The sequence below is a fragment of the Mustela putorius genome, unplaced genomic scaffold (assembly GCF_011764305.1).
Source record: "Mustela putorius furo isolate JIRA1106 unplaced genomic scaffold, ASM1176430v1.1 tig00000738_pilon_pilon_pilon, whole genome shotgun sequence".
Classification (NCBI taxonomy): domain Eukaryota; kingdom Metazoa; phylum Chordata; class Mammalia; order Carnivora; family Mustelidae; genus Mustela; species Mustela putorius.
Window position 1 is genome coordinate 11,239,835 of NW_025421463.1, and position 23,883 is coordinate 11,263,717.

The 23,883-nt window shown below is 44.3% G+C and overlaps 1 protein-coding gene across 2 annotated transcripts; it reads right to left on the reverse strand.

Moving 5' to 3' along the window:
• Nucleotides 1-985: 985 nt before the first annotated feature.
• Nucleotides 986-23,687, reverse strand: FBXO7 (F-box protein 7). 2 transcript variants are annotated; one of them, XM_045083964.1, is made up of 9 exons: nucleotides 23,543-23,687; nucleotides 18,955-19,249; nucleotides 14,532-14,759; nucleotides 12,643-12,784; nucleotides 10,206-10,289; nucleotides 6,574-6,669; nucleotides 4,483-4,659; nucleotides 2,620-2,657; nucleotides 986-1,674 (listed from the first exon to the last, which is right to left on the reverse strand). In XM_045083964.1, exons 1-9 carry the CDS (start codon nucleotides 23,662-23,664, stop codon nucleotides 1,285-1,287), a joined length of 1,572 nt encoding a protein of 523 aa, XP_044939899.1. In that variant the 5' UTR covers nucleotides 23,665-23,687; the 3' UTR covers nucleotides 986-1,284. The 2 variants fall into 2 exon arrangements, with proteins under 2 accessions (XP_044939899.1, XP_004743145.1); XM_004743088.3 differs by lacking the exon at nucleotides 23,543-23,687 and adding an exon at nucleotides 23,310-23,432 and having other exon boundaries at nucleotides 18,955-19,097.
• Nucleotides 23,688-23,883: the final 196 nt, after the last annotated feature.

Here is a 23,883-nt window from a genome sequence, read left to right on the forward strand (position 1 = left end):
CTATAGCTCAGCTGTCACAAAATATCACAGAAAGAAATGTTAAAGCCCCAATCCTTTGCCTAGGTACATTAAGCTACTACAGGCGGCATGGCCTCCAGAAAATCCTATTGACTGAATTTTCTTCACTGTGATGGGAATAAAAGACTATATGTGTAGCAAAAAAAAATATTTTCACATGTATGTAGGACTCAAAATATTCTTACGGCATAGAACATTCCAAGCCATTTCCTTATATGCAAAACAGATTTTTTAAAAAGCAGGAAGACATTGACAATATTCCTAAATATTGTCTGCAAATACTAATGGGGTTTTATTTTCTGTGTTGTGATTCAGGTTTTCATTTGTCACTATAGCATGTTTGTATAGTTGTACGATAAGACATGTGTGTTTGGCCTTTTTCTTGTAAGATGAATAAATCCTGAATTTTGTGCATTTTAAATCTTAAAAGCAAAATGTTCTTCCAAGAATAAGACGCTGTCTTTGAAAACAAGTATTTGACCAGCACTCAAAGCAGTGAAACGGATGTTAAAAGCTGTCACCTGTTCAGATTACAAATCAGGCACCAAGTGTTCCAAACACAAGGAAAAAAAATCGTAACTCCACTCCAGGAGAAGCCAGAAACAAAGAGTCCCTATAACCCAACGGTTGTCAAGAAATGCTGCTGCAGAGCCCAGAAGTCCCACCAGAGAAGCTGCGAAAGCGCTGCAGGGAGAGGAGGTGGACGGAGCAGGTGGGTGTCCAAAGCACCCACCCCAAGTCCAGTTCAACCGAGCTAGCTTGGCTTTTATTCATTTTATAAATCAGGCTTCTGCGAATGATTCTGTTTGAAGAGAAGGTGCCCCTGAAAAAGAATTTTTACAAAATCGCCCGCCACAATCTGATGGCACTGAATGGGTTCTCTAATCACTCTGAAACCTCCAAGTAATGTTGTGAAGCTGTTCTGAGTATTTATTCTCTTTCTGTAATAAAAATTAAGACTGCTGTGTGATTTATACTTAATTTTTTTTTAATCTGGTGCAGAACATGTATCAGGGAACAACTTTCACTCAAGAGGAGAACTCAGAGGGGGGGAGGTCAGGAGCCAACTATTTCCAAGGCCAACCCAGTCCTACAGGACCCTGTGGGCCCCACCGCCCCTGGAGCTTTAAGTATCTACGGAAAGGCCACGGGGAGCGCGTTCCTCAGCGTCACAATCAGGAAGCGCTGGGGATCAGCACCCTGACAAGATGGCATCTGCGGTTTTCAAAACAAAAAACCAAACAAGCTCCAGAAGATTACAATCAATCACATGAATGGTGGCCGGCTGTCGGGTGGCCAACCCCTGCTGGGCCTTAGGGGAAATCTGTCACTCGGGCCACCTCGCCCTGGCAAGGTGGGGCTCGGTCCTGGAAGCGGGCCAATGGGATCAAAACGTGGTCTGAATGGAGGGAACTGGCCTGGTGTCTGCCCGGGCCCCGGGATGAGTGAACTGATGGGGTCCCCAACAAAGGGAAGTGTTACTCTCTCGTCGTATTCTCCACCAATAATTCCTGGAGGGAGGAGAGAGCTGGGAGGGAAAGGCCTGGGGTGCCAGGGGCTGGGGCCGAGCGGCATGGGGTGGGGCGACGGCGGTGGGAACACCACGCGGCGACCTCTCTGAGCTTCTCTCCTTTGTCTGTACCTCTTCCTGTAGAGCTGCAGAAACACAAGAACGACACGCGGTAAGTGATCTGGAGGTTTCTCCAAAGTCCCAGTTTGCTTCCACTGCTCTCTCTATACTTTTCCTTTGCCCACACTCTGGGGCAGACAAAGGAACCGGTGCACACAGAGATCTTCGACCAGTTTCCATCTGCACAAATAAGGCAGTAGCTGTGAAGACAAGGCCGAACAAAGTGTCCTCTAACCGCACCGCAACTGAGCAACTGTGTCTCCCTGGAGAAACACTCACTCCCAAGGCAGGATCACTGAGGGACACGCACTTCCAGATGGCAGTGCAGAGCGCTTGGACTCATATATAATTTTAGGTCAGGTTTTCTTGAAAGTGGAAAATTTAAATATCCGCTGAGAATATCATACCCCCAAATATAAAGTTAAGGTCCTGGGGGGCGGGAGGACAGCATTGAAATACACTTTTTCACCTAAACCACGTTGCTAATGGAGCGCAACTTAAACTACAACAAAAGGGACACCAGCTTCAGAGGCGGGGCTGTGAGCGGACACAGCTGAGGACCCCTCTCTAGCCGCCCCCCCGTTTCTCGGGAGCCCTGCCCCCGTCTTGTACAGTAGGCGTCTGCATGTCAAACAACACGTACTCTTGTCCCAGCACACATGTCTAATGAGCTGAACAGCTGGACCACTCCAGCACAGAAACTCAACATTTTTTGCAACAGAGGAAGAGAGAATATTTTATATTAAGTAAAGGTGAAAAACAATCATTGAGGTAATGTTTCTTTTCCTATGTAATTAAGAAAAAGACTGAGTCTAAGGTAATAAAGAATGCTTTCAATTACTGAAAATTAGCAACAAACGTACTGAAAACAGATTTCATCACACAACAAAAGTGATAATATGCCTTTAACGTATTAACTCACTAGTTATTTCTGTGCTTATATTAACATTAGCCTCAATAGTAATACCTACTTCTTTCCAATCTGTGTCTCGAGCTCTAACAGTCCCATCTACGAAAAAGAATAAAATAAAATACAAATAAGGATTTAAAATGCTTCATTCATCCAGCACTAAACAGCACTTCTGCTTTTGTCCTAAGGAAACTGAAGCTTACACACAAAGCACAAAAAGGAACACAAATCATTTGTTTACCACACACCGTAGGGCCTGTCCTTGCACCGGACTCAAACCACTCTCGCTGGCTGAAGGCGACTGTCGCTGCTCCTGGGAAGTCCGTGCATGGACGCCCTGAGGAATATGGAGGCCCACGGAGGCCCCCGCCGTCCCTCGCTGCGCCCCCCACCCCCACCCCGGCCTCATCTGGGTGTGGCCGCTTCTTCTAACCCGAGTCTCTGTGACACTGTCTGGGTGACGAACTCCGGGTGTGCATCGCAGCCCATCATTACTGGAGGGAAAGCTGACTTCAAATTTTCTTCCATATCTGGGTTTTCTTCTCCCAACTCGTAATAGTATGACCAGGACAACTCGCATTATGCCCATAGAGAAATTTATTATGAAATCTGAACCCTCAGCTTATGGACTACAATCTGGAAATGAGATAGAGACTGATGTATTTTATATCTGAATTTGAGAATGTATGTAAAAGGGCTTTTTGCCCCTTTTTATCACAGCCTGCTTTTCAGTTGGTTCTTCTATATACTTTGGTCATTTTATCTTTTCTTTTTGACTATAATTAATTTTTTTAAAATTTGCGATGATACTTGCTGTCTCCTGGCACAAAATGATATTCTGAACTCTAGATTCAGAGGCAGGAATAATGTAGGGCCTCAGCAATCGAGGAGGAGGACGAAGAAAATCCAGGTTGTTCACGTCTTAGATTTTGAAGTTTTAAAGAAAAAAAAAAGTTTTTTATCAATCCAAATGACTCTACATAATATTCTCAGTACGAAAAAGAAGGAAGGGGGTCTACCCACCAGATTTTTACAGTTGCCAAGTATGTTATACATAGCACCATCACTCACACTCTTTTGATGGGAACCACAAATATTTTTTACATCACAATGCAGTATACACTTATATATACGTATACTGAAATAGAAGTTTACAACTATTTTATAATGGTTGTTTTATATGGTTTTTTGTTTTTTTTTTTATTGCATTGATTTCATGATCCACCTAAGGGTCACATCAGTTTTAAAAAAAGAAAACAAAAACACTGACACACAGAAAAGAAATTCCATTATCAGGATTCCAGGCTAGTATCTGGAAATCTTGATACACCAGGCAAAGGGCTTTTACATTTGGGGTAACCTCTCCCCACCCCCAAGTTCCACCATCATCACTGCTACAGTGATCACCAGGTCACCATAAATCAGACTATATGGAAATAAGGCCACACAGAAGCAAGCAGGGCTCTCTTAACTTGTGCACAAGGTCACAACCATGGGAGCTTGGAAATGTACCAGACTAAGTCACAAATGGAGGATGTTCTAAAAAGAAAGAATAAACTTGAAATTTTTCTAATTTCCAAAATTTTCAAAATTCCTGAAATATTCTACGTCTACTAGTCTACTTATGGAGAACACAAATAAGACTGGGAAGAGTTTTCAGGATATAGGCAAAAAAGTATATGAGGCTTAGAATCTCCTTCCGATAAGGATATATATATATATATATATATACACACACATATATGGCTATATATATATACACACACATATATGGCTATATATATATATATGGCTTATATATAAGGCTATAATTATGATTATTTGCAACGCTCAAAAAAAAAAAGAGCCTACAACTAAAAACTTGGTGAGCTAAATAATTAAGACCTTAGTAAGAAAGAGATTCACATGTTATCGTAACAATCACCTCTAAAATCCCGCAGATACAAACATCTCCATAGCAGCTGGTCATTTGAAGCAATAAGGAGGTCACGACAAACTGCAGACAAAGAAAGAACAGAACGAACATCTAGAAGTCGGAAGATCCGCAGCTTCAGCTCCAAAGGAAGGACTACCAACCCAAACACGTCTGGTAGGTTCAGTGCTGCAAAGAAAAAAGAAGAAGTATCACTAAGTAAAGAACATCGAGCTTTCCCCACGTATTTAACAGTTACCAACTTGTTACTAAGTGACAAATTAGAGGGTTATCTCCACAACCCAAGTATGTGACACCTCCAATAAACTTTTAACCCCAGGTCAACCAGATGGCTACTACTAAGTCCATTATTCCCTCAACGATTTACTGAAAAGATGAATACTTTTTAATACAGACCAAATAAGTAACTTTGACAACTTCTAAATGTTAGCCAATGGCCTCCCTTGTTCGGAGCAATAGTCAATGCAACAAAGACTTCTCTACTCAACTATGAAAGACGGATGTTGGCTTTTGTAACTGGTTCCTAATGCTGCCACTTATCAGCTGTGTGCCTTGGGACAAGTTACTTAAACTATAATTCAACTTCCTAATCTGTAAGATGGGGGACTAGTACTGCCCACCTCCCTGAGGAGAATTCAATGTCTGGATACACACAGAGTGGTCAGAACAAACACTCAAGTGTTAGGCAGCAATATTATCTGCAGTCTAGCAGGCTAGGCAAAAAAGGAAGTAAGATCAATTTCAGAGGCAAGTCAAGAAGGGAAAAGAACATCATCTTCCAAAGTCAAATGAAAATGGTTTAGTATTAGCACCTTGAAATAGATGTGATATTGTTCTCCACTAGCAAAGATAATCGAAATCCAATAAAAGGTTTTAAAATTCATATTTTTCTCTTCTATTATCACCATCTAAAGAAGAAAACTATGGCAATAGCAGCCTGGGCGCATGCAACTGGAGACCTAAAATATCTCAATATACAGAGTTAATGAAAGCCACATACGTATTTGTATAAATCTGAGTATACAAATCTGTATACATTCCAGCTAAAGGATTCTCATTTTCTAGCCTCTAATTGCACTTCCCCACTCTACTGCCATCAGGCTTGGCCATTTTGATTGGTTTTGTGCAGTGAAATATGAGTGGAAGTGGCACATCACCTCCAAGCAAAAGCTTAAAGAACCAACACGCGGCTGGGCCACTGGCCTTTTTCCTCTGCTACAAGAGCATGTCCTGGAGAAGGACTACTCCTTCAGTCACAGCTAACCCCTACACAATACATACGTGAGTGAGAACAGTACACTGTTTGCTTTGAGTCACTGAGATTTTAAAGTGTTTTTTTACTACAACATAAGTAAGAGCTCGCTAATATGAGAACTCTGAATGAATTACAAAACCTCACAAAAATAGTTTCTTCACCTATACAATGAGACTAAAATCTCTTTCAAACTTGTTAGCATTAAAAAAGAACGCATGTGGGGGTGCCTGGGTGGCTCAGTGGGTTAAGCCACTGCCTTCAGCTCAGGTCATGATCTCAAGGTCCTAGGATTGAGCCCGGCATCAGCCTCTCTGCTCAACAGGGAGCCTGCTTCCCCCTCTCTCTGCCTACCTCTCTGCCTACTTGTGATCTCTCTCTTTCTGTCAAATAAGTAAATAAAATCTTGAAAAAAATAAAGAATGCATGTGAAATATCCATAATACCTAGCATAGAACCCCAATAAATCATGTTTAAAAAAACTTAAAACCCAATTTACAGACTCTCCGTTATTATTTATTGAACACCTATTATGGACCAGACCCAGGGCCTATTCCCTACTTTCAAGATATATAAACCACAGGCGGAAAGAACTCATGTCAACAATTATGATACAATGGAAGATAGGCTACAACAGAGATACACAAAATGCTGAGGAAATACAAAAAGGAAGTATATAACGTTAAGGAATTAACATTAATGCTTAGTTGAAGAACAGAACTTCACTAAGAGGAGAAAAGAGGCAAAGTCTTATATCAGAGTCACAGGCTTAGCATGTAAACTACTGTTCTTTCTAGCCGTCCGACCTGGGATCATTTATCATCTCTCACCTTGTCGGGTAAAAGCCAGAAGAGGATACACCAGCTGGTCTTTGAAGAGACGAGAGAGCTTCTGAAGATCTTTGTATATCTTGGCTACACTTGCCCCTAAAATATATTTTTTAATGAAAAATTGAAACACAAAATCAAATGGCACAACCTGAAATGGCAAAACCTGAAATGGTATCCTCTACTTCTGCCAGATCAAAGTGGTATATTTTCACAAGTAATTCCTGCCTGGAGAGACACGAACCACAGTCTCTAGCAGATGAAGAAATGTATCGTTTGGCGCTCTGGAAACTAACTCTCAGATGTAACGCTAGAAATCTCACCATTTCAACAGAGCTGCAGGCAACGTACAAGCTCACAGGTTACAATTATAGTAGGACAAACTGTGGGCTGAGAATTGTAGACACAACATGATTTCCTGAGCGCCTGCCCCACTGTCCAGGCACTGGGAGAGCCCAGCGGGGGACCGCTCCTCAGGTCCCAGCAGAAGGAGCACTATCCCCATCTCCTGACGACCAGGTGTTGGGAACCATGTCAAGCATTCTTCAAGCTCTTTCACATCAGTAGTTCCCCCGAAGTAGGAGACAAATACCCTGACCCCCATGTTAAAAACAGGACAGATACTGAAAGACACCCAAGGCCTCACAGTAAGTCTTAGCCACACCTAAGTCTGGCTCCAACGCATTTAGGTCACTCCACTGCCACTCCGCAGTGTGGGTCCGGACCACCAGGATGGCCATCACCTGGACACTGTTCAGGAGCACAACTGAATCTTGGGCCCTACCACAGACCCACATTTTCACACTGGAACCTGCATTTTCCTAAGATCCCTGGATGATTCACCTATAGATACACTGTAGCATGGGAAGCCCGGCCAGATGCCACCCATGCTCCCACCGCAGTTCCGGTGTAGCTCTACCAGGCTCCGACCCCCCTGATCCAACACCTGTTTGCTCACCTACTTAAAGGCGACACCACCGGTGCACCTAAGAGTGGTTAAAATGTAAAGGTCCGTGCACGGGGCCAGGCGCATTACAGATCGTCAGTACATGTGTGCTCCCCCCATCCTGAACTAGGCACGCTTCGCCATCTATAAGAAATAGAACGCTCTTCGTCATTTGTTTGCTATCTTCGTTGCATGAACTACCATGGACTTGAACTTAAATGCCAAGATATTTAAAAATCAGTTTGGTTCACGGCCTTTTTTGAAATGTGAAAACTGACTTTTTTAAACAAGCTTTTTCCTTCAGTTACCTACTATAAAAGTAATCAGGAACTTATTCATAAGTATAGATTAGGTACTGTACTATAAGTCACAGTAAAAAGTAATCAAAATGACTTGTCAGATGGGCAGTGTTAAATAACCCTACCCAACATAAAAGTACTATATTAAAAATATTTAGTTAATATAGTCCATAAACTTAGCATAATAGAACAGTATTAATTTTCTTCCTCCCCTTTTACTTCCTCTTTTTTTAAATAAAGATTTTATTTATTTATTTGGCAGAGAGAGACAGCCAGAGTGGGAACACAAGTAGGGGAAGTGAGAGAGGGAGAAGCTTCCAGCGGAGCAAAGAGGCCGATGTGGGCCTCGATCCCAGGACCCTGCGATCATGGCCTAAGCCGAAGGCAGACCCCTAACAACTGAGCCATCCAGGCACCCCCTACTTCCTCTTTAACAGAAACCAGATGAGGAATATGAATCTGAGCTATATTCCTATAGAAGTTGTCTTTTAAAAATAGGCTTAGGAAGGGCACCTGGGTAGCTCAGTCGGTTAAACGTCTGCCGTCAGCTCAGGTCATGATCCCAAGGTCCCAAGTCCCATGTAGGGCTCCCTGCTCAGCAACGAGTCTGCTTCTCCCTCTGACTGTCCCCTCTTGTGCTCTCTCTCTTTCTCTCAAATAAGTAAAATCTCTCAAAAACAAATAGGCTCAGGAATCAAATCTATTCCAATCCTAAATTCCACCATTTATTAGCTCTGTGATCTTAAAGTAATTTAACCTTCTCTAGACCTATCTCCTAATCTGTAAAATGGTACCTACTGTGGAGTAGAGAGTATTTCTGCTCCCCATAGCAGGTCCTCTCTAGTGTCAAGATGACTAAAGTGTTGTGGCCAAGGAATTTCAAGTTTTTCTGGTCCCAGTGGTAAGACCGTCTTTACAGATTTATCAGTCTAGTTCATCTACCTGTGCAGTGTCCACTACCAGGTGCAGTATCCACAACAGGACCAAAACTGGTTCTTGGCAAACAAAACAAAACCCTAGCTATACCATTGCTTTGTGACTGTCCAAAGAGTCAGAGTACACAAATGAAAATACTTGTATCTATGGTATTAAAATTCCATGGGAAGAGAATGAGTGGGGGACAAGTTCTGTAAAGGCTCCTCAGGGGATTGATAATGCAAAGAGGACTAAGAAAACACTGGTCTCTGGTCTAACATGAAAAAATGTCCATCATCGTTAGTCGTCAGGGAAATTCAAATCAAAACCACACTGAGATACCACCTTACACCAGTCAGAACGGCCAAAATTAACAAGACAGTAAACAACAAGTGTTGGAGAGGATGTGGAGAAAGGGGAACCCCCTTACACTGCTGGTGGGAATGCAAGTTGGTACAGCCACTTTGGAAAACAGTGTGGAGATTCCTTAAGACATTAAAAATAGAGAGCTTCCCTATGACCCTGCAATTTCACTATATTTACCCCAAATGATGTTAGTGAAAAGAAGGGCCATCTGTACCCACAATGTTCTTAGCAGCAATGGCCACAGTCGCCAAACTGTGGAAAGAACCAAGATGCCCTTCAACGGACGAATGGCTAAGGAAGATGTGGTCCATATACACGATGGAGTATTATTCAGCCATCAGAAAGGATGAATACCCAACTTTTGTATCAACATGGACGGGACTGGAGGAGATTATGCTGAGTGAAATAAGTTAAGCAAAGACAGTCCATTATCATATGGTTTCACTTACTTGTGGAGCATAAGGAATAACATGGAAGACATTAGGAAAAGGAAAGGAAAAGTGAATTGGGGGAAATCAGAGGCAGAGATGAACCACGAGAGACTGTGGACTCTGAGAAACATAATGAAGGTTTTGGAGGGGAAGGGGGTGGAGGGATGGATGAGCCTGGTGGTGGGTACTAAAGAGAGCACGTATTGCACGGAGCACTGGGTGTGGTGCATAAACAATGAATCTATGAACACTGAAAAAAATAAAATAAAATTAAGATGTGAGAAAAAGCAGTAACAACACTGGTCTGGCGTGACGATAAGTGTTCAGAGACCATTATAAATAAGCTTCCTGACATCACCTTCTCTCATCAGTTTTGGTCTGTGGGAGTTCATGGACCTCAGGGATAGAGTCTCCAGGGAACTAAAAGAGTAAGTATCTAGGCCTTCAAGCAAAGACCTAGATCTAGGGAGCCTTCCCTCAAAGACCCTGCTGTCAATGCCACTACCCCACGGCACCACTCCAAGCCATAGGAGGACAGTAAAACCCTCCTGAGTTTCCTACGAGGAATTTGCTTTAATCTCATTCAGGAATTTTCAGTCTCTCAGACATTACCTTTCAGTTCTTCTAAAGTGAACCTCTCAAAGCTTCATCCCCAAAGTTCGATCATGCTTTTCCTACCTGGTTCAGCTTCGCGAATAAATGATCCCGGCAGCAGCTGCAACCTTTTCACACTTCTGAGCTCACTATTGATCTTTAGTGTGGCTGTAAATAAGCAAAAGAGACAAATAACTCGTCAGTTCACCAATGGCCTTCACGTCTTAGCATGGGCTTGCATCTCCCTGCCCCAGCATACGAAGGACACAAAAGAAAACAAACTGCTCTAAGCTTATTTCCTTCCCTCACAGCAAAGTGTAAACCTGCCACCACACCAAATTAATTATTCTACAACACCCTTAAAAACTGAAGTATGCACCCTTTATATAAAATCCACTAGGTAGGGGCGCCTGTGTGACTCAGTTGGTTAAATGACTGCCTTTGGCTCAGGTCGTGGTCCCAGGGTCCTGGGATCGGGCCCCACATTAGGCTCCCTGCTCAGTGGGGAGCCTGCTTCTCCCTCTCCCTCTGCTGCTCTACCTGCTTGTGTTCTCTCACTCTGTCAAATAAATAAAATCTTTAAAAAAAAAAATCCACTACGTATTAGTGGATTATTAGTAATTGAAAGGTTCTTAGTAATTGAAGGCTTATTAGTAATTGAAAGATACGCAACAAGGTTAACAGGAGACTGTTAAACATAATAAAATCGTTATTTCTAATAAAGTCACTAAAAATTCCAATTATTTTTTTATTTAACCGTTGGCAAGGAGTCTTCCCTTGTTTATTAAAAGAATCCTGTTAGTTTTCACAACATCATCTCTTTCTAGATGCAAAGAACCACTATTCTTGACATCACCAGAGGGTTCAGTTTTAGCCGTGTACACAAAGGCGCACTTTATCTCATTCCATGAAAGAGCCCAGGCTGTGCTTAGGCACATGTGCACGGAGCAGGAGGTCCTCGGTGAAGGAAAGACTTAAGGACACACTGCTCCTTTTCAGAGAATGAAGCCTGGAATGGCCGGTTGCCACGCAAGTCTGCGAGCAGCCGATGTGCCGAGAACAGTAAAACAACAATATAAGAGAAACGAAGAAACACCATCGCGAGACCTCGCAGCCATTCTCTGTATGCTACGTAGCCCGAAACCAGTGAACAGAAGCTATTATGCATGTTGTTAAAGTGCTTTTGGAAGAAACCACCTCGTGGTCACGACCGGGTAGCTTCAGCCTTGCAAGTTACGACCTGATGGAGCAGAGCCCCTGGGAGAGGCAGAAAGGGTCGCCCCTGCGTGTGCAAGAACGCTCAGCTGGACGTCTCTTGGGCTCTTGGGAGGAACGCTGAGGAGACACGGCTAGTCCCGCATCAGACAGCCACATCCTGACAAACGTGGAATGCCACCGGAGCCGTTAAAGCTGTTGAAATCTGAGCCTTGAAAGGAGCATTTCAAAGAATCTAGTGATTAAAGGGAAGTAGCAGAAATCACATCACAGGGGACCACAAATGATCTTTCATTTCCAAGATAAAGACAGGGTAGGACGGTGGTTTTCAAAATCAATTTTTGCAGAACATTTTTCAAACAAAGTCCTACAAGGGACCTCGATAAATGCAACAGGCAAACGTGGTGCGGCTGGAGGTCTGAGTGCTCCCTCGGGCCCCACTAGGCCTCCCCCCAGCCTCAGCGGAACAGCGGCCGCTGAGACCTCGGGGCGAAGGCGCATCGAGGCAACCGTCTTTGCTACACAAAAGGCAGGCTGTCCTGAAGAATCAAAAATGCCGTCACCCCAATCTCATCAAACTATCTTTTTTAACTAAAGGGATAAATCTCAACAATCAAGAGAGCAGAAAAGAAAGATTCTATTCACTCCACTGGCTCTCCGGAACGTGAGACTATGGGACGATTCCACAGACCACTGTAGACGTATGGACTTGTGGGTGGCATCTGAGTTCAAATGAAATACAAAAATGGAACGGACTGCCATCCTTGGGAAACTGCCCATAGGAAAGAGAAGCAGAAAAAGCAACTACTCAGTGACGTTCCTGTGGCTCGGGTCAGGGAGCAAACACACACACACACACACAGGCCGTGCTCAGCCGCATGTCTACGCATTACTCTTCAGAGACACCAAACGGGATAAAAAGCGACCCCCGCTCAATCTCACCTCTTCCCTTCGCTCACTTCCTGACCTCGGTCAAGAAAATAAACATAAAAAAGTCCCCCGCAGCACAAAGAGCTCTTACATAAGAGATCCTCTCATTCCGATGATCACAACACCCTCGGAGCAAGAACACCACGAGGTGAGGACAGCCGGCCGGCGCCTGCCCTGGCCCAGAAGCCAGCCGCCACAACGGCGACCCAAGTCGTCCAGCACCTTGCCGACTTGTGTGATCAGCGGCCTAGGGACTACGCGGAGCTGGGAAAGCCTTGACTAGACCATGAGCGCCAAACACCGAAGCAGCTAGACATCTGGAGAAGCATAGGTCAGCTCTGGTGAAGTTACAGCGGTGAGCGGGCCAGCCAGTTACCGTTTATGACAAGCAGGGCTCCCAGAGGCACACCCGTGAGAGCAGCCAAGCCGCCCTCGCACAAAGGATGCATGTACCGCAGCTTATACACGCCGCCCGACTTCCACTGCTCTGGCATGGCCAGGGCTTTAGCCTCGGTCCCCTGGGGAGTGAAAGCAAAGAGAAACGAGTAAGGAAGAAAAGCGTTACTCTCAAAAGATTAAAAATCCGGGGCACCTGAGTGGCTCAGTGGGTTAAAGCCTCTGCCTTCGGCTCAGGTCATGATCCCAGGGTCCTGGGATCAAGCCCCACATCAGGCTCTCTGCTCAGCAGGGAGCCTACTTCCCTTCCTCTCTCTGCCTGCCTCTCTGCCTACTTGTGATCTCTCTCTGTCAAATAAATAAAAAATAAAGTATTTAAAAAAAAAAAAAAGACCAAAAATCCAAGAGTCCCCTAATTTGTCTGGAAACACGCACTCCATACAGACCCCTTAATCAAATTTGCCAAATCATGACTATCGTCATTAATAAAATTTTTTTAAATTTTTTAAGATTTTATTTATTTATTTGACAGACAGAGATCACAAGTAGAAGAGAGGCAGGCAGAGAGGGAGAGGAGGAAGCAGGCTCCCTGCTGAGCAGAGAGGCCGACGCGGGGCTTGATCCCAGGACCCTAGGAACATGACCTGAGCCGAAGGCAGAGGCTTTAACCCACTGAGCCACCCAGGCGCCCCTCTCATTAATAAAATTTTGATAGAAAAAGTTACAATATATTATCCTTCATCAAAACGTTTTTCGAGTAGATATAATAACATCAGAGACAGGGATTGATTTCTCTCATCAAAGACTCACTTTTTTGCCCAGCAAAGCCATATAAGACCATTCAAGACCCATAGCTCAATTACCATTTTGTTTGTCAGGCCATTTATTTAAAAAAATCATGCCATTCTCTTTGATCCCAACCTTCTATTCATATTTCTATCGTTACACACTTCTATCATAATACATCATAATTTTCTTTTTGTTTCTCTCCCCAAGTTACAGACTCCTTGCAGACAAGCACTTATCCCAGGATCTTTACATCCTAACTCCTGGCCCCAGGCATGGCATGCTACACAATGACATGGCACAACAGTCACTGAACTGCTCTACATCTCTGTCACTCATAACATGGATGCAGGGTCTCTGGCTTCACCCTAGCCTTATTAATTCCAAATCTGCAGGGGCGCTTGGGGGGCTCAGTCGGTTAAGCATCTGCCTTCAGCTTAGGTCATGATCCCCAGGTCCTGATCGAGCCTCACATCGGGCTCCTGGCTCAGTGGAGAGCCTGCTCCTCCCTCTCTCTGCTCATGCTCTCTATCTCTCTCAAATAAAATTTAAAAACAAAGTAAATAAATCAAAATCTGCATTAGTAAGATCCCTAAGTATTCTTAGGCACACCAAGGCTGGAGAAGCTCTAACTGTTCTCCTCTGTGACTCCTGGCATCCCACATACTTAGACATCTCTCCCAGGATGTCACCAATACAGTAGGATGGACTATAAACTGTCTCTCTTCCCTGGACTGGGAGCAACCTGACAGTGGGGACAAAGCACTGCACTGTCACAGGCACATACTTACCAAATGGAGAATGAAGGAAGCAAGCAAGCAAGCAATGTCCCTCTTCCTAACTGAATCTTACTGGATTACTGGCAATTCAGAGCCATTAACATAAAAACCCAGCGAGTCAACCATATAGATATACCCATCCCACATTCTTGGCCATAGTTTATTACATATCACCAGACATAATCTTCTGTTTTTAATACAGAAATCTAGAAAACCACAATACCCTAGTGATGTTTATCAATACACCCCACTCCCAATGGGAAACTGAAGCCCTAACAGGTTTGATTTCTGCCTGTCGCCTTACCTGAGGTATGTAACCTGACTCCAACATGAGCAGATGCACCGATACTATCAAGGCATCGTTGGCATTAGAACAGTCCGCTGACTGATGCAGGATCTCTAACGAATGTGGCACCTGCCCTTCCACCGACTCGCTGCAGAGCATGGGTTCCGAGGGAAAGACACCTGTGCCTTCTTCCATGTCCACAACATCTTGAACCGACCCAGCTTCGAAAGTCTGACCGGGCCCCGACTGAAAAAGAAAACAAAAAGCATGAATTCATTAAGCAGGCTTTTATTTCTGCAGTTTACTTTGTACCCTAAAGCGAACTCAGATTTGTGCTCAAAGCCACAGCACTTTCGTTTCAGAAACGGGACACGTTTTAAGCGAGCTCTCCTAAATCAACGAGCGGCCATCTACTCCCCCAGCCCGAGCTGCTCACCCCCGCGAGTTCCGGTCAGTGTGCCCCAAACCTGGACACCATCCCGGCCTTCTCGCTCTACTGTCCTCAACTCCATGTGCTCGGTCTTCCAAGTTCCACTGAATCTACCTCCCAACTAACCCCGAACTCTGCCCCTATGGCTCCCCAATGCTACTTCAGACCCATTCACCGCCCGGCTCCGACAACGGCTGTATCCGTTGTATCCAAGTATCCGCGATTCCACTCTCTACTAAGACATTTCACCCACGGCTGCCAGAGTTTCTGATGATTAACAATCCAACTGTGGCCCATGTCCAAGCTTAAAACTTCCCAGCGGTCCCCCAATGCAGGCAGCAGCATTTCCCTAAATTGTGCCTTGGAACGTAACCCTAGATGTCCTCAGAAAATGAGTTCCACGATCAATGAAGTTTGGAAAATGCTACTGGAAGCTACAGCCCCCGACCCTCACCCTCCACATTCACACAATCCACTGTGGCATTACAGAGCGCTGACAATTCCAGTAATAACGTGTATGACACTTAGCCAAGAAACACCACCCTTCTTCCCCAATGCTCTGTAACACCTCCTCACAATCACAGGAAAGAAGTGTTTCGTAGACAAAATGCCGAGAAACACAGGCCTAGAAAATGAAGTCCAAACTGCTAAACCTCCTTAGCATACAAGGCCCTTTATCACTTCATCGGTCCCGGACTCTGTCAAGCCCACTCCCTGCCACCCTCCCCACACCGGCGCTCCTCCCCGGTGCCAAACAGGCAGCGGTGACTGCCCCCCTGCCCGGCAGAGGCCTTGACTACTGCACCCAATGGCACTGCACTGCACCCTCCTGATTACGCATCTACATCCCACCAGGACCGCAGCTCAGAGAGGAACAGACTCCACGTCAGCTACTTTTGTAATCCCAGGACCATGCCTGGCGCTTAGTAGGTGCTCGACAAACGCTTGCTGAGCCAGTGTTAAGGACTGTTATCTTACAATCTCCTACTGATTGCTTTGTCCTCAGGGTCTTCTCATTCGCACCATACAAAAATTCTATAAAACAGGCAAGTCAGATGATGTTGCCCTTTTATACATGTTTTCATTGTGATTCAGATTAAATAACATAATTAAGGTTAACAGCTAATAAAAACCTGAACTGAACCAAAATCTCCAGACTCGCAGTTCAGGCTTTCAGACACAATATGCTGCTTCAGGAAGACTATGTGACCTATATTAATTTTGATCAGGTTTGTTTCCTACACATGTGCTCAACTCTTGATGCAAAACACATGGTTCTTCTCTTTAAGTTCGTATTTCCATGAAAGAAGGGACAGAGGAAATTAAAAATTATGTAGGACAGATGAAAGGGTAGAAATATATAAGGGAGCAAGAGGCTGTTCTTCCAAAATCCCTGAGGACCTAGCCCTTACTAACTTCTGGAAAAGATCCAAATTCATTTGTTAAAACCTAGAGGCCAGTGACAATTCGCACTACCTAAAAAGGAGGCGCCATCACATTTTTGAATAGAACTACTTATTAAAACCATTTAACACCTAAAATATGAAGTAAGCTCTTCACTTCTTACTGATCTATCCAACTTTTAGCTACTTACTACTTACTAACAGTAAGTAATACAATACATGTGAAAAAAATATTAAAAGTTACCCTAAACTTATAACGCCGTGGAGAAAGATATCAGAATCCCCGGTGAGCTTATGCAACCTTCCTCCCACTCCATGAGAACCGCTGACATTCTGCGTCATTCTGATATGATTGTGAATACTTATCACACTCTTCATGCATTGCAGAAATGGGAAAAAATGTTCAGCACCACCTCTCTATTTGTCTTGATCACTTGTCATGTCATTTACAAATTATAGGGACAAGTAATTAAAAGTCAGCTTAGGGCTAACATTAGGGTCGATACCCGGTTATCCCCATTTTCCATCAAAGATTCAACAGGCACTAGAATTCCCAAATATACGAAATAAGAAAATTAATTCACACTTAATTACAAGAGTAAAATCTTCCCATTGCTTCCTGTTGTACCCAGCTGTTTCCCTTACTAAGACTTCTACAGTGAGTGAGAGCATGCTGCTGCAAGCACTTACAGCATACGTACAGGAGATTTCAAGCTCACCTTCCACCTAAGACTCTACAGTCACCCTGTACAAGTCTTAGAATACGAAACAACGTGCTTTTAGAACTGAAATTAACCTGAAGCAATACTAATTTGTCAAAATTTTCCAAAAGGAAACTAGTAAAGTAAGTATCAGATACACCATGAAACGTTCTTGCTGGGTATTTTACAAGTACACAAGTAAAAGGAATGGACCCTTCTACCAGAATCTGAGTTTATCAACAAAGAAGATTCAAAAACACAATTTAAATATGTGGCTAAATAATCTATTAATTACTCCCTAAATAACCTCCATGAAACATAAACAGAGAGATAATTTCTAAAAAAATCATAAAAATACTTTGAGCTTTACAAAGCCTTTTTTAAACTGCTTAATCTCTTTCAATACTATTATTAAAAAATCTCTGGGGCGCCTGAGTCTGGTAAGCATCCGACTCTTGATCTTGGCTCAGGCCATGATCTCAGGGTCGTGAGATCAAGCCCCGAGTCAACCTCCTCACTAGGTGTGGCACCTGCTCAAGATTCTCTCTCCCTCTGCCCTTCTCCCCATCCCTCTGCTCAAGTGCACTCTCTCAAAAACTAACAAACAAAAAAACCTCAACATAGATGATTTTCATATTTTACCGATCTTTTAAAAAGCATTTCTTAATATCTGTCTACATATGACAAGCATAATGCATACTTAACACTCACAAATGTTTAAGGCCTGGGGGTGGGGGGGGGGAAATAAGCTGAAGTAACATGTATACACACAAAAAACTGTGAACATGATGGCATATATGTAGAATTAAAAAATTAAGTGATATATGTGATCATTTGTGCCATACAAGAAATCAAAAAACAGGATAATAAATAATGAGGTGTTTACAAGGCAGTAAAGATAATCAATACTGAGAAATTAAAGACGATCACGGACTGTGGCTGGCGGGGCCTTGGAAGACAGGCACAGACAGGAGAGGGAGGGAAGGTGGTGCATTCCAGGCTTGGCAAACGGCAAGAGCAAAGGCATGAAGCAGCAGGTACGGTGTGTGCGCACGCGCACACGGGAACGTGTGAATGTGCCAGCTGGTATAGGAGACATGATAAGGAGTCTGGTCTGACTGGAGATGATAGCTTACTGGCGGGAAGAACAGAAAGCAACCCTAAAAAGCCTTAAAAACTAGGAAGAGAGACAATATTTTCCCTCTCTGTAATATGACAAGAATTAAACTAGAGACAGTTGGGTCTTTTTCAGCTCAAAAATTGTAAGCACAGGTGTATTAATGACACAGAGTTACTAGAGAGCAAGGGAACAACATAATCAAAAATGTGCAGGAAAAAGATGAACCCAGAAAGCAGACTGTAGGACAGACACTAGAAGCCTGGAATGGAGAGAGGAACGGACAGGGCTTATCGAAGGAGTCAAAAGATCACTGCAGGGTCTCAAGCTCAGGAAGACAGTAATGCCACCAACAGAAAGGGCAGCTGGTTTGGGAAGAAGACAACATTCTTATTTGCAAATTCATGTCAGCACAGAGTGTGAGATACACTCAGAACCCAGGTGTAAGCGTCCTGCAAGTACTCTGGAAGTAAGCGGACTCTGTACAGCCTTAGTGAGCAGAGCAGACCAGAGCAGCTCTGCTCGGAACCGCAAGCCTGGAGGCAACAACAGGAACCAAGGGACAATTTGGCTGGAGCAGTAAATGTCTGAACAAAACAAATATGTAAAATCTGGGTTCTTCAGAATCCCAGTCAAATACTGGTCCAGGCATTCAGCAGTTTAAGATTTTCTACAAGAATGTTATCTACAGTCTACTAATCATAATTATTCTAATGGACACAGAATTCAACTGAGGTATTCAGTGTGCTTTCTCAACTACCCCATTTCTCATCTTGGTATTACTACCTACCGTACTGTCATCACTCCAGACGCCGGTCTGGGCTGCCTGTCCTTGGACTGAAGCACTGGGCTGTTCATCCTGTGCACTGGACTGATAGGAGCTGGCGGCCAAAGAGGGTTGGTCATTATTCTGCAGTGAGGAATGCTCTGAATCTGTGGATGAAGGTAAGTTAGGTGCTGGAATGGCATCTTCAAGAATCAAACATATCAAGTCCCCAGAAACAATCCCATATGAAGCCAAGGTCTCTTCATCTCCAGTGAGGGCATCCTTGTTGTTCAATGTGATTGCAAACCGGGTATCGGAACTGCCAAGAAAGATGGATAAGGATAGTAAGAGCTACCTACCATGACCTGCTACCATTACCCTCAATAACACACTTAGAACATATATAAGGTACACGGTATGATCTTGGAAGAGTGAAGTGATGAAATCAAAACAAAAATAAAAAGGAAGCCAAAGTTCTGTAAAAACTATCCAAATTAACTTGTTCTTATCACCAGATGCCTAGGTTACAGATTTCTAATGGCTACAATTCCAGCCCAGGGAGCAGGATATAGTAATCCTCTATCATTAACCCATGTTCCCACCAATTCTAAGGTACACACTTCACATCTTTTGTAATTCTGGTATCTCTGAAACAGGGATGCTTCTTAAAATTGACGACACATCAAAGGATAATTGCTGGCAACTTTTCCTCTAGTGTTACATAAAACAGTATGCATCTTAAGATTGATAAGATCTTACTTAAAATTCAGTCAATGAAATATAGTCTTTTTAAAATACAAACTACGTCACATCATTGCTCTGCTGAAAATCCTCCAATGGCTTCTATTCGAACTTGGAACAGAACCTCTAACATGGCCTCCAACACCCACCATTTGAACCCTCCCCCTTTCTCCCACCTCATCTACCTCAACCCCTCAATCGCTGTTCTCTCTCAATGCAAGCTTTCTATCCCTTCCTCAAAACAGATCAACCTCACTGCAGCCTCTGGGCCTCTGCATTTGCTCTTCCAGATCTTCCGGGGACTGACTCTCATCATCTGGGTCTCAATTCCCGTGCCACCTCTTCCAAGATGCCTTCTGCCTAGCCTCCATCACTCTATTCCACTGCCATGTTTTATTTTTATTACTACATCACTATTTGAAAATTCCATATTTATCATCTCTTCTCCACCCCCACTACAATTTAAGTTTCATAAGGTCAGTCATCTTGTCTATTTCAAAACTATTTCTCTCCAGCACTTGGCAAACAAAAGTATTTGTGGAATAAATGCAACCAACAAACATGAGTTGGGAAGGTGATGAAGGTGAAATCAGGGCTCCCCAGTCATTGTCTCAACAGAACAGTCAGCTTATGTCTGTTCCAAAATACTAGACCCATGTCCTAGATGAATATTCACAATCACAAGAAGATGAGTATGTAGAGGACCGAGTATAAATTCTCCCCTACCACTGTTAAATACATGATCACCTTTCTTACTGATGACCAGTTACGTATGAGGTCTTTTTTTTTTTTTTTTAAGATTTTATTTATTTATTTGACTGACAGAGATCACAAGTAGGCAGAGAGGCAGGTGGGGGCGGGGGGTGGGGGTGGGAAGCAGGCTCCCCGCTAAGCAGAGAGCCCAATGCGGGACTCAATCCAGGACCCTGAGATCATGACCTGAGCTGAAGGCAGAGGCTTAACCCACTGAGCCACCCAGGTACCCCATGGATAATGCCTTTTATAATGAAAATAGCACAAATCCAAAAACCTACCGCTAAACAAGGTAAGAGCTCAAATCAGCCCGAAGCAACGAACTCTCCCTTCCTTATCATAGCTCCTCTGATCTGAGAGAATAACCATCATTTCATCACATAGTGGTGAAGAGTAACTAACAAACCAGTGCACATTTTATAAGGCGTTTACACTCAACAATGCTGACTTAACATTAACTTTTTGAGAGGTCAACCAAGGATGAAGTCTACTGAAAATCATGAATAAACAGGATTCTTGCAATGCTGCATTTTCAAAAATGCTCAAAGTAATTCATTTGTTTTCTTTCACATGTTAAGACATTTTTTTCTTACCAATTACAGTGTCTTTGTTGGAGAAACTGCCAAAGTTTTGCTTATTAGGAAATAAGTTGCTATGCTTCTGTTATCAAGGGTTTTCAAACCCTTTGAAAAACATTGAAAATCTGCCAGATGCACCAAAAAACACCATCCCAACAGATAAAGAGAAAAATACCTCAAATGTACTATGTGTTTATGGATCATCTGTCATAGCAAAAGGTTTGTTTTTTTAACAGTACCTAACAAAATATTCATTCAAACATCTATCTGTAGAAAAGCTCAAGGATTATATGATGAATAAAAGTGTTGGCCTACTGTCCCCATTTAGAAAAAGGGAAAAACTACTTCTAAAGTAACATACAAGGTCGCCTGGGTGGCTCAGTCATTAGGCGTCTGCCTTTAGCTCAGGTCATGATCCCAGGGTCCTGGGATGGAGTCTTACATTGGGCTCCCTGCTTGGTGGGAAGCCTGCTTACTCCCACTCCCCCTACTTGTATTCCCTCTCTTGCTATCTCTCTCTGTCAAATAAATAAATTCAATCTTTAAATAAATAAATAAAATTTTAAAAATAAAGTAACATACACCTTTTCTGCAGAGGCATTAAAACTGGTTTTCTGAAACTAAAAAAAAAAAAAATTTAACTTATCAGAAAATGCCATTTTAGGGGCACCTAGGTGGCTCAGTGGGTTAAGTCTCTGACTTCAGCTCAGGTCATGATTCAGGGTCCCGGGATTGACCCCCACCCCGCCAATAGCATTGGGCTCTCTGCTCAGAGGGGAGCCTGCCCCCCCCACCCGCGCCACCGCCACCGCCTTTCTACCTACTTGTGATCTCTGTCTGTCAAATACATAAATAAATTCTTTAAATTAAAAAAAAGAAGAAAATGCCATTTTAGAAATACCAGGCCTTTTAAAAATATTTTATGTCAATCCCAGATGCACTTCTCAGCGAAGATACTTTAAAAATAACATTTTAAATTTTAAAAAGGCCCATTTTTATCAAGTGCAGGTACTTCAGAAGAATGAATTTACTTTCAGAAGCTGAAGCTTACATTTCTTCCAGTTAACCAGCTCAACTATAAAAACAAACTCAGGGGCACCTGGGTGGCTCAGTGGGTTAAAGCCTCTGCCTTCAGCTCAGGTCATGATCTCAGGGTCATGGGATGGGGCTCTCTGCTCAGTGGGGAGTCTACTTCCCCCTACCCCTGCCGCTCTGCCTACTTGTGATCTAGGTCTGTCAAATAAATAAATAAAATCTTAAAAAAAAAAAAAACTCAAATTAGAAACTGACCTGGGCTCTTGTAAAGTCCTTTCAAGACTGCCCCTAATTTAAAAAATAATATCAATAAAATATAAATACAGATATACGAAAAAAATCTTTTTTAAAAAGTTGCTTTTGAAGATTTATGGTGGGGTAATGGCATCAGCATACAAAACGCTTAGGTTTAACATCAAAAATAACAAGAGGCACTTAATGTCACTTAATACAGCGCTTAACAGTTATGTCAGTATCTCATCTTTAATTTGGAGACAAACAGGCTTACTTTTAATACCGTGCCTTTACCTGAAAAATGAAAGGTGAGAAGTTCATAATATGACCTCATTTTACTCTATTCTCTAAAAATAAAGTCAAAGTATATAAAAGTCTCATAAAAACGGTCCACTTAATTAACAGATTTTCTTTTGACGAATTCACCCAAAAAGCCCCAGAGACCGCCTTTTTCTGTTCTCAGTACCCTCAAATTCCAAATTCGCTACCTCAGTATGTGAAGAGGTCCGCCCTCTGTCTGTCCCTCTACCCCCAGATTACTGTCCCCAGAAAATACTCTCTGGAAACAAAGCAGTCTCGTTTGCAGTCCCTAAATTAATAGCGGAATCTGGTCCGTCACTTGTCAACCTCACTGCCCCCAAACTGTAAGCCCTCCAGGGTCCTCCCGTGGCCAACGTTTATCTTAGTTTTCCAGCTCGCCAGGAAAATAAAAAGGATCTGACCCACGCCGACACCCCGTACTGTGTAAAACTCTGCGGCGGGGAAGTCAAAGGGCTCCCCGCGGGCCGGGACCCCGCACACTCAGCGCAGCCTCCACAGTCCGGCGGCCCCAGCAGCGGCCCGCTCACAGGTGGCCTCGGATGGAGGGCCGGTTTCTAACTTCTAGAACTTTCCTGACTTTCTCCCGGGGACACTGCGATAGCTGGTGATGGTGAACCTGAATCCCACAGAGCCTGGAAAGGTCTGCCCCCAGCCGAACCCCTGCGCTCCGCCCCGTCCCCGGTTTCCTCCGAGGCGGAAACGGAAGCGATGGCTCACCCTGCAAGGGAAGGGGGTCCCCCGGACGCCGGGCCATGTCCTCCGCGACCCGGGAGCCCGGGAGCTGCAGCCCCAGCGCCCGCGCCGCGCCCGACCTGCGCCGGTCGCAGTCCCGGGCACGCCCGACCCGCGACGCCCCGCGGGGGGCCGACCTCACGTGACCGCCCGCGGCGGGCGCGCGCTCCCGCGCACTGCTCCCGGGTCCGCGGCGCGCGGCCGCCGCGGCCGCCTACCTGAAGCCCCAAGTGGGGAGCAGGGCCTGGCTCAGGTGCGCGCGCAGCTGGCCCAGCGTCGGCTCCGCGTCTGGCATCTCGAGCGGCCACGTCCGCTTCTGTAGCCGCACCCGCAGCTTCATGGTGGCAGCGGGAGGGCCCGGGGGCCCGGACCCGGAGGCGGCGACGGCGACGACCTCGGGGCGACGGGCCCCGAGCGGCGACTACGGGAGCCGCGGGGGTTATTGAGGACTTCCGAGCGGCGACAAGGACCTACCACGGCCCCTGCCGGCCGGTCTCTGGAACATGAGCGCCCCGCCCCTCTCTTGAGGGCGCCCCCTAGAGCCCACCCCTCGGACGGG

Coding starts and splice junctions, on each gene's coding strand:
- FBXO7 (XM_045083964.1), bottom strand. CDS start 23,664: ATGAAGCTGCGGGTGCGGCTACAGAAGCGGACGTGGCCGCTCGAGATG. Junction 14,760..18,954: donor TCTGGAGTGATGACAGTACG/GTAGGTAGTAAT, acceptor TTTCTTTTTCAG/TCGGGGCCCGGTCAGACTTT. Junction 1,675..2,619: donor GAGACACAGATTGGAAAGAA/GTAGGTATTACT, acceptor GTGTTTCTGCAG/CTCTACAGGAAGAGGTACAG.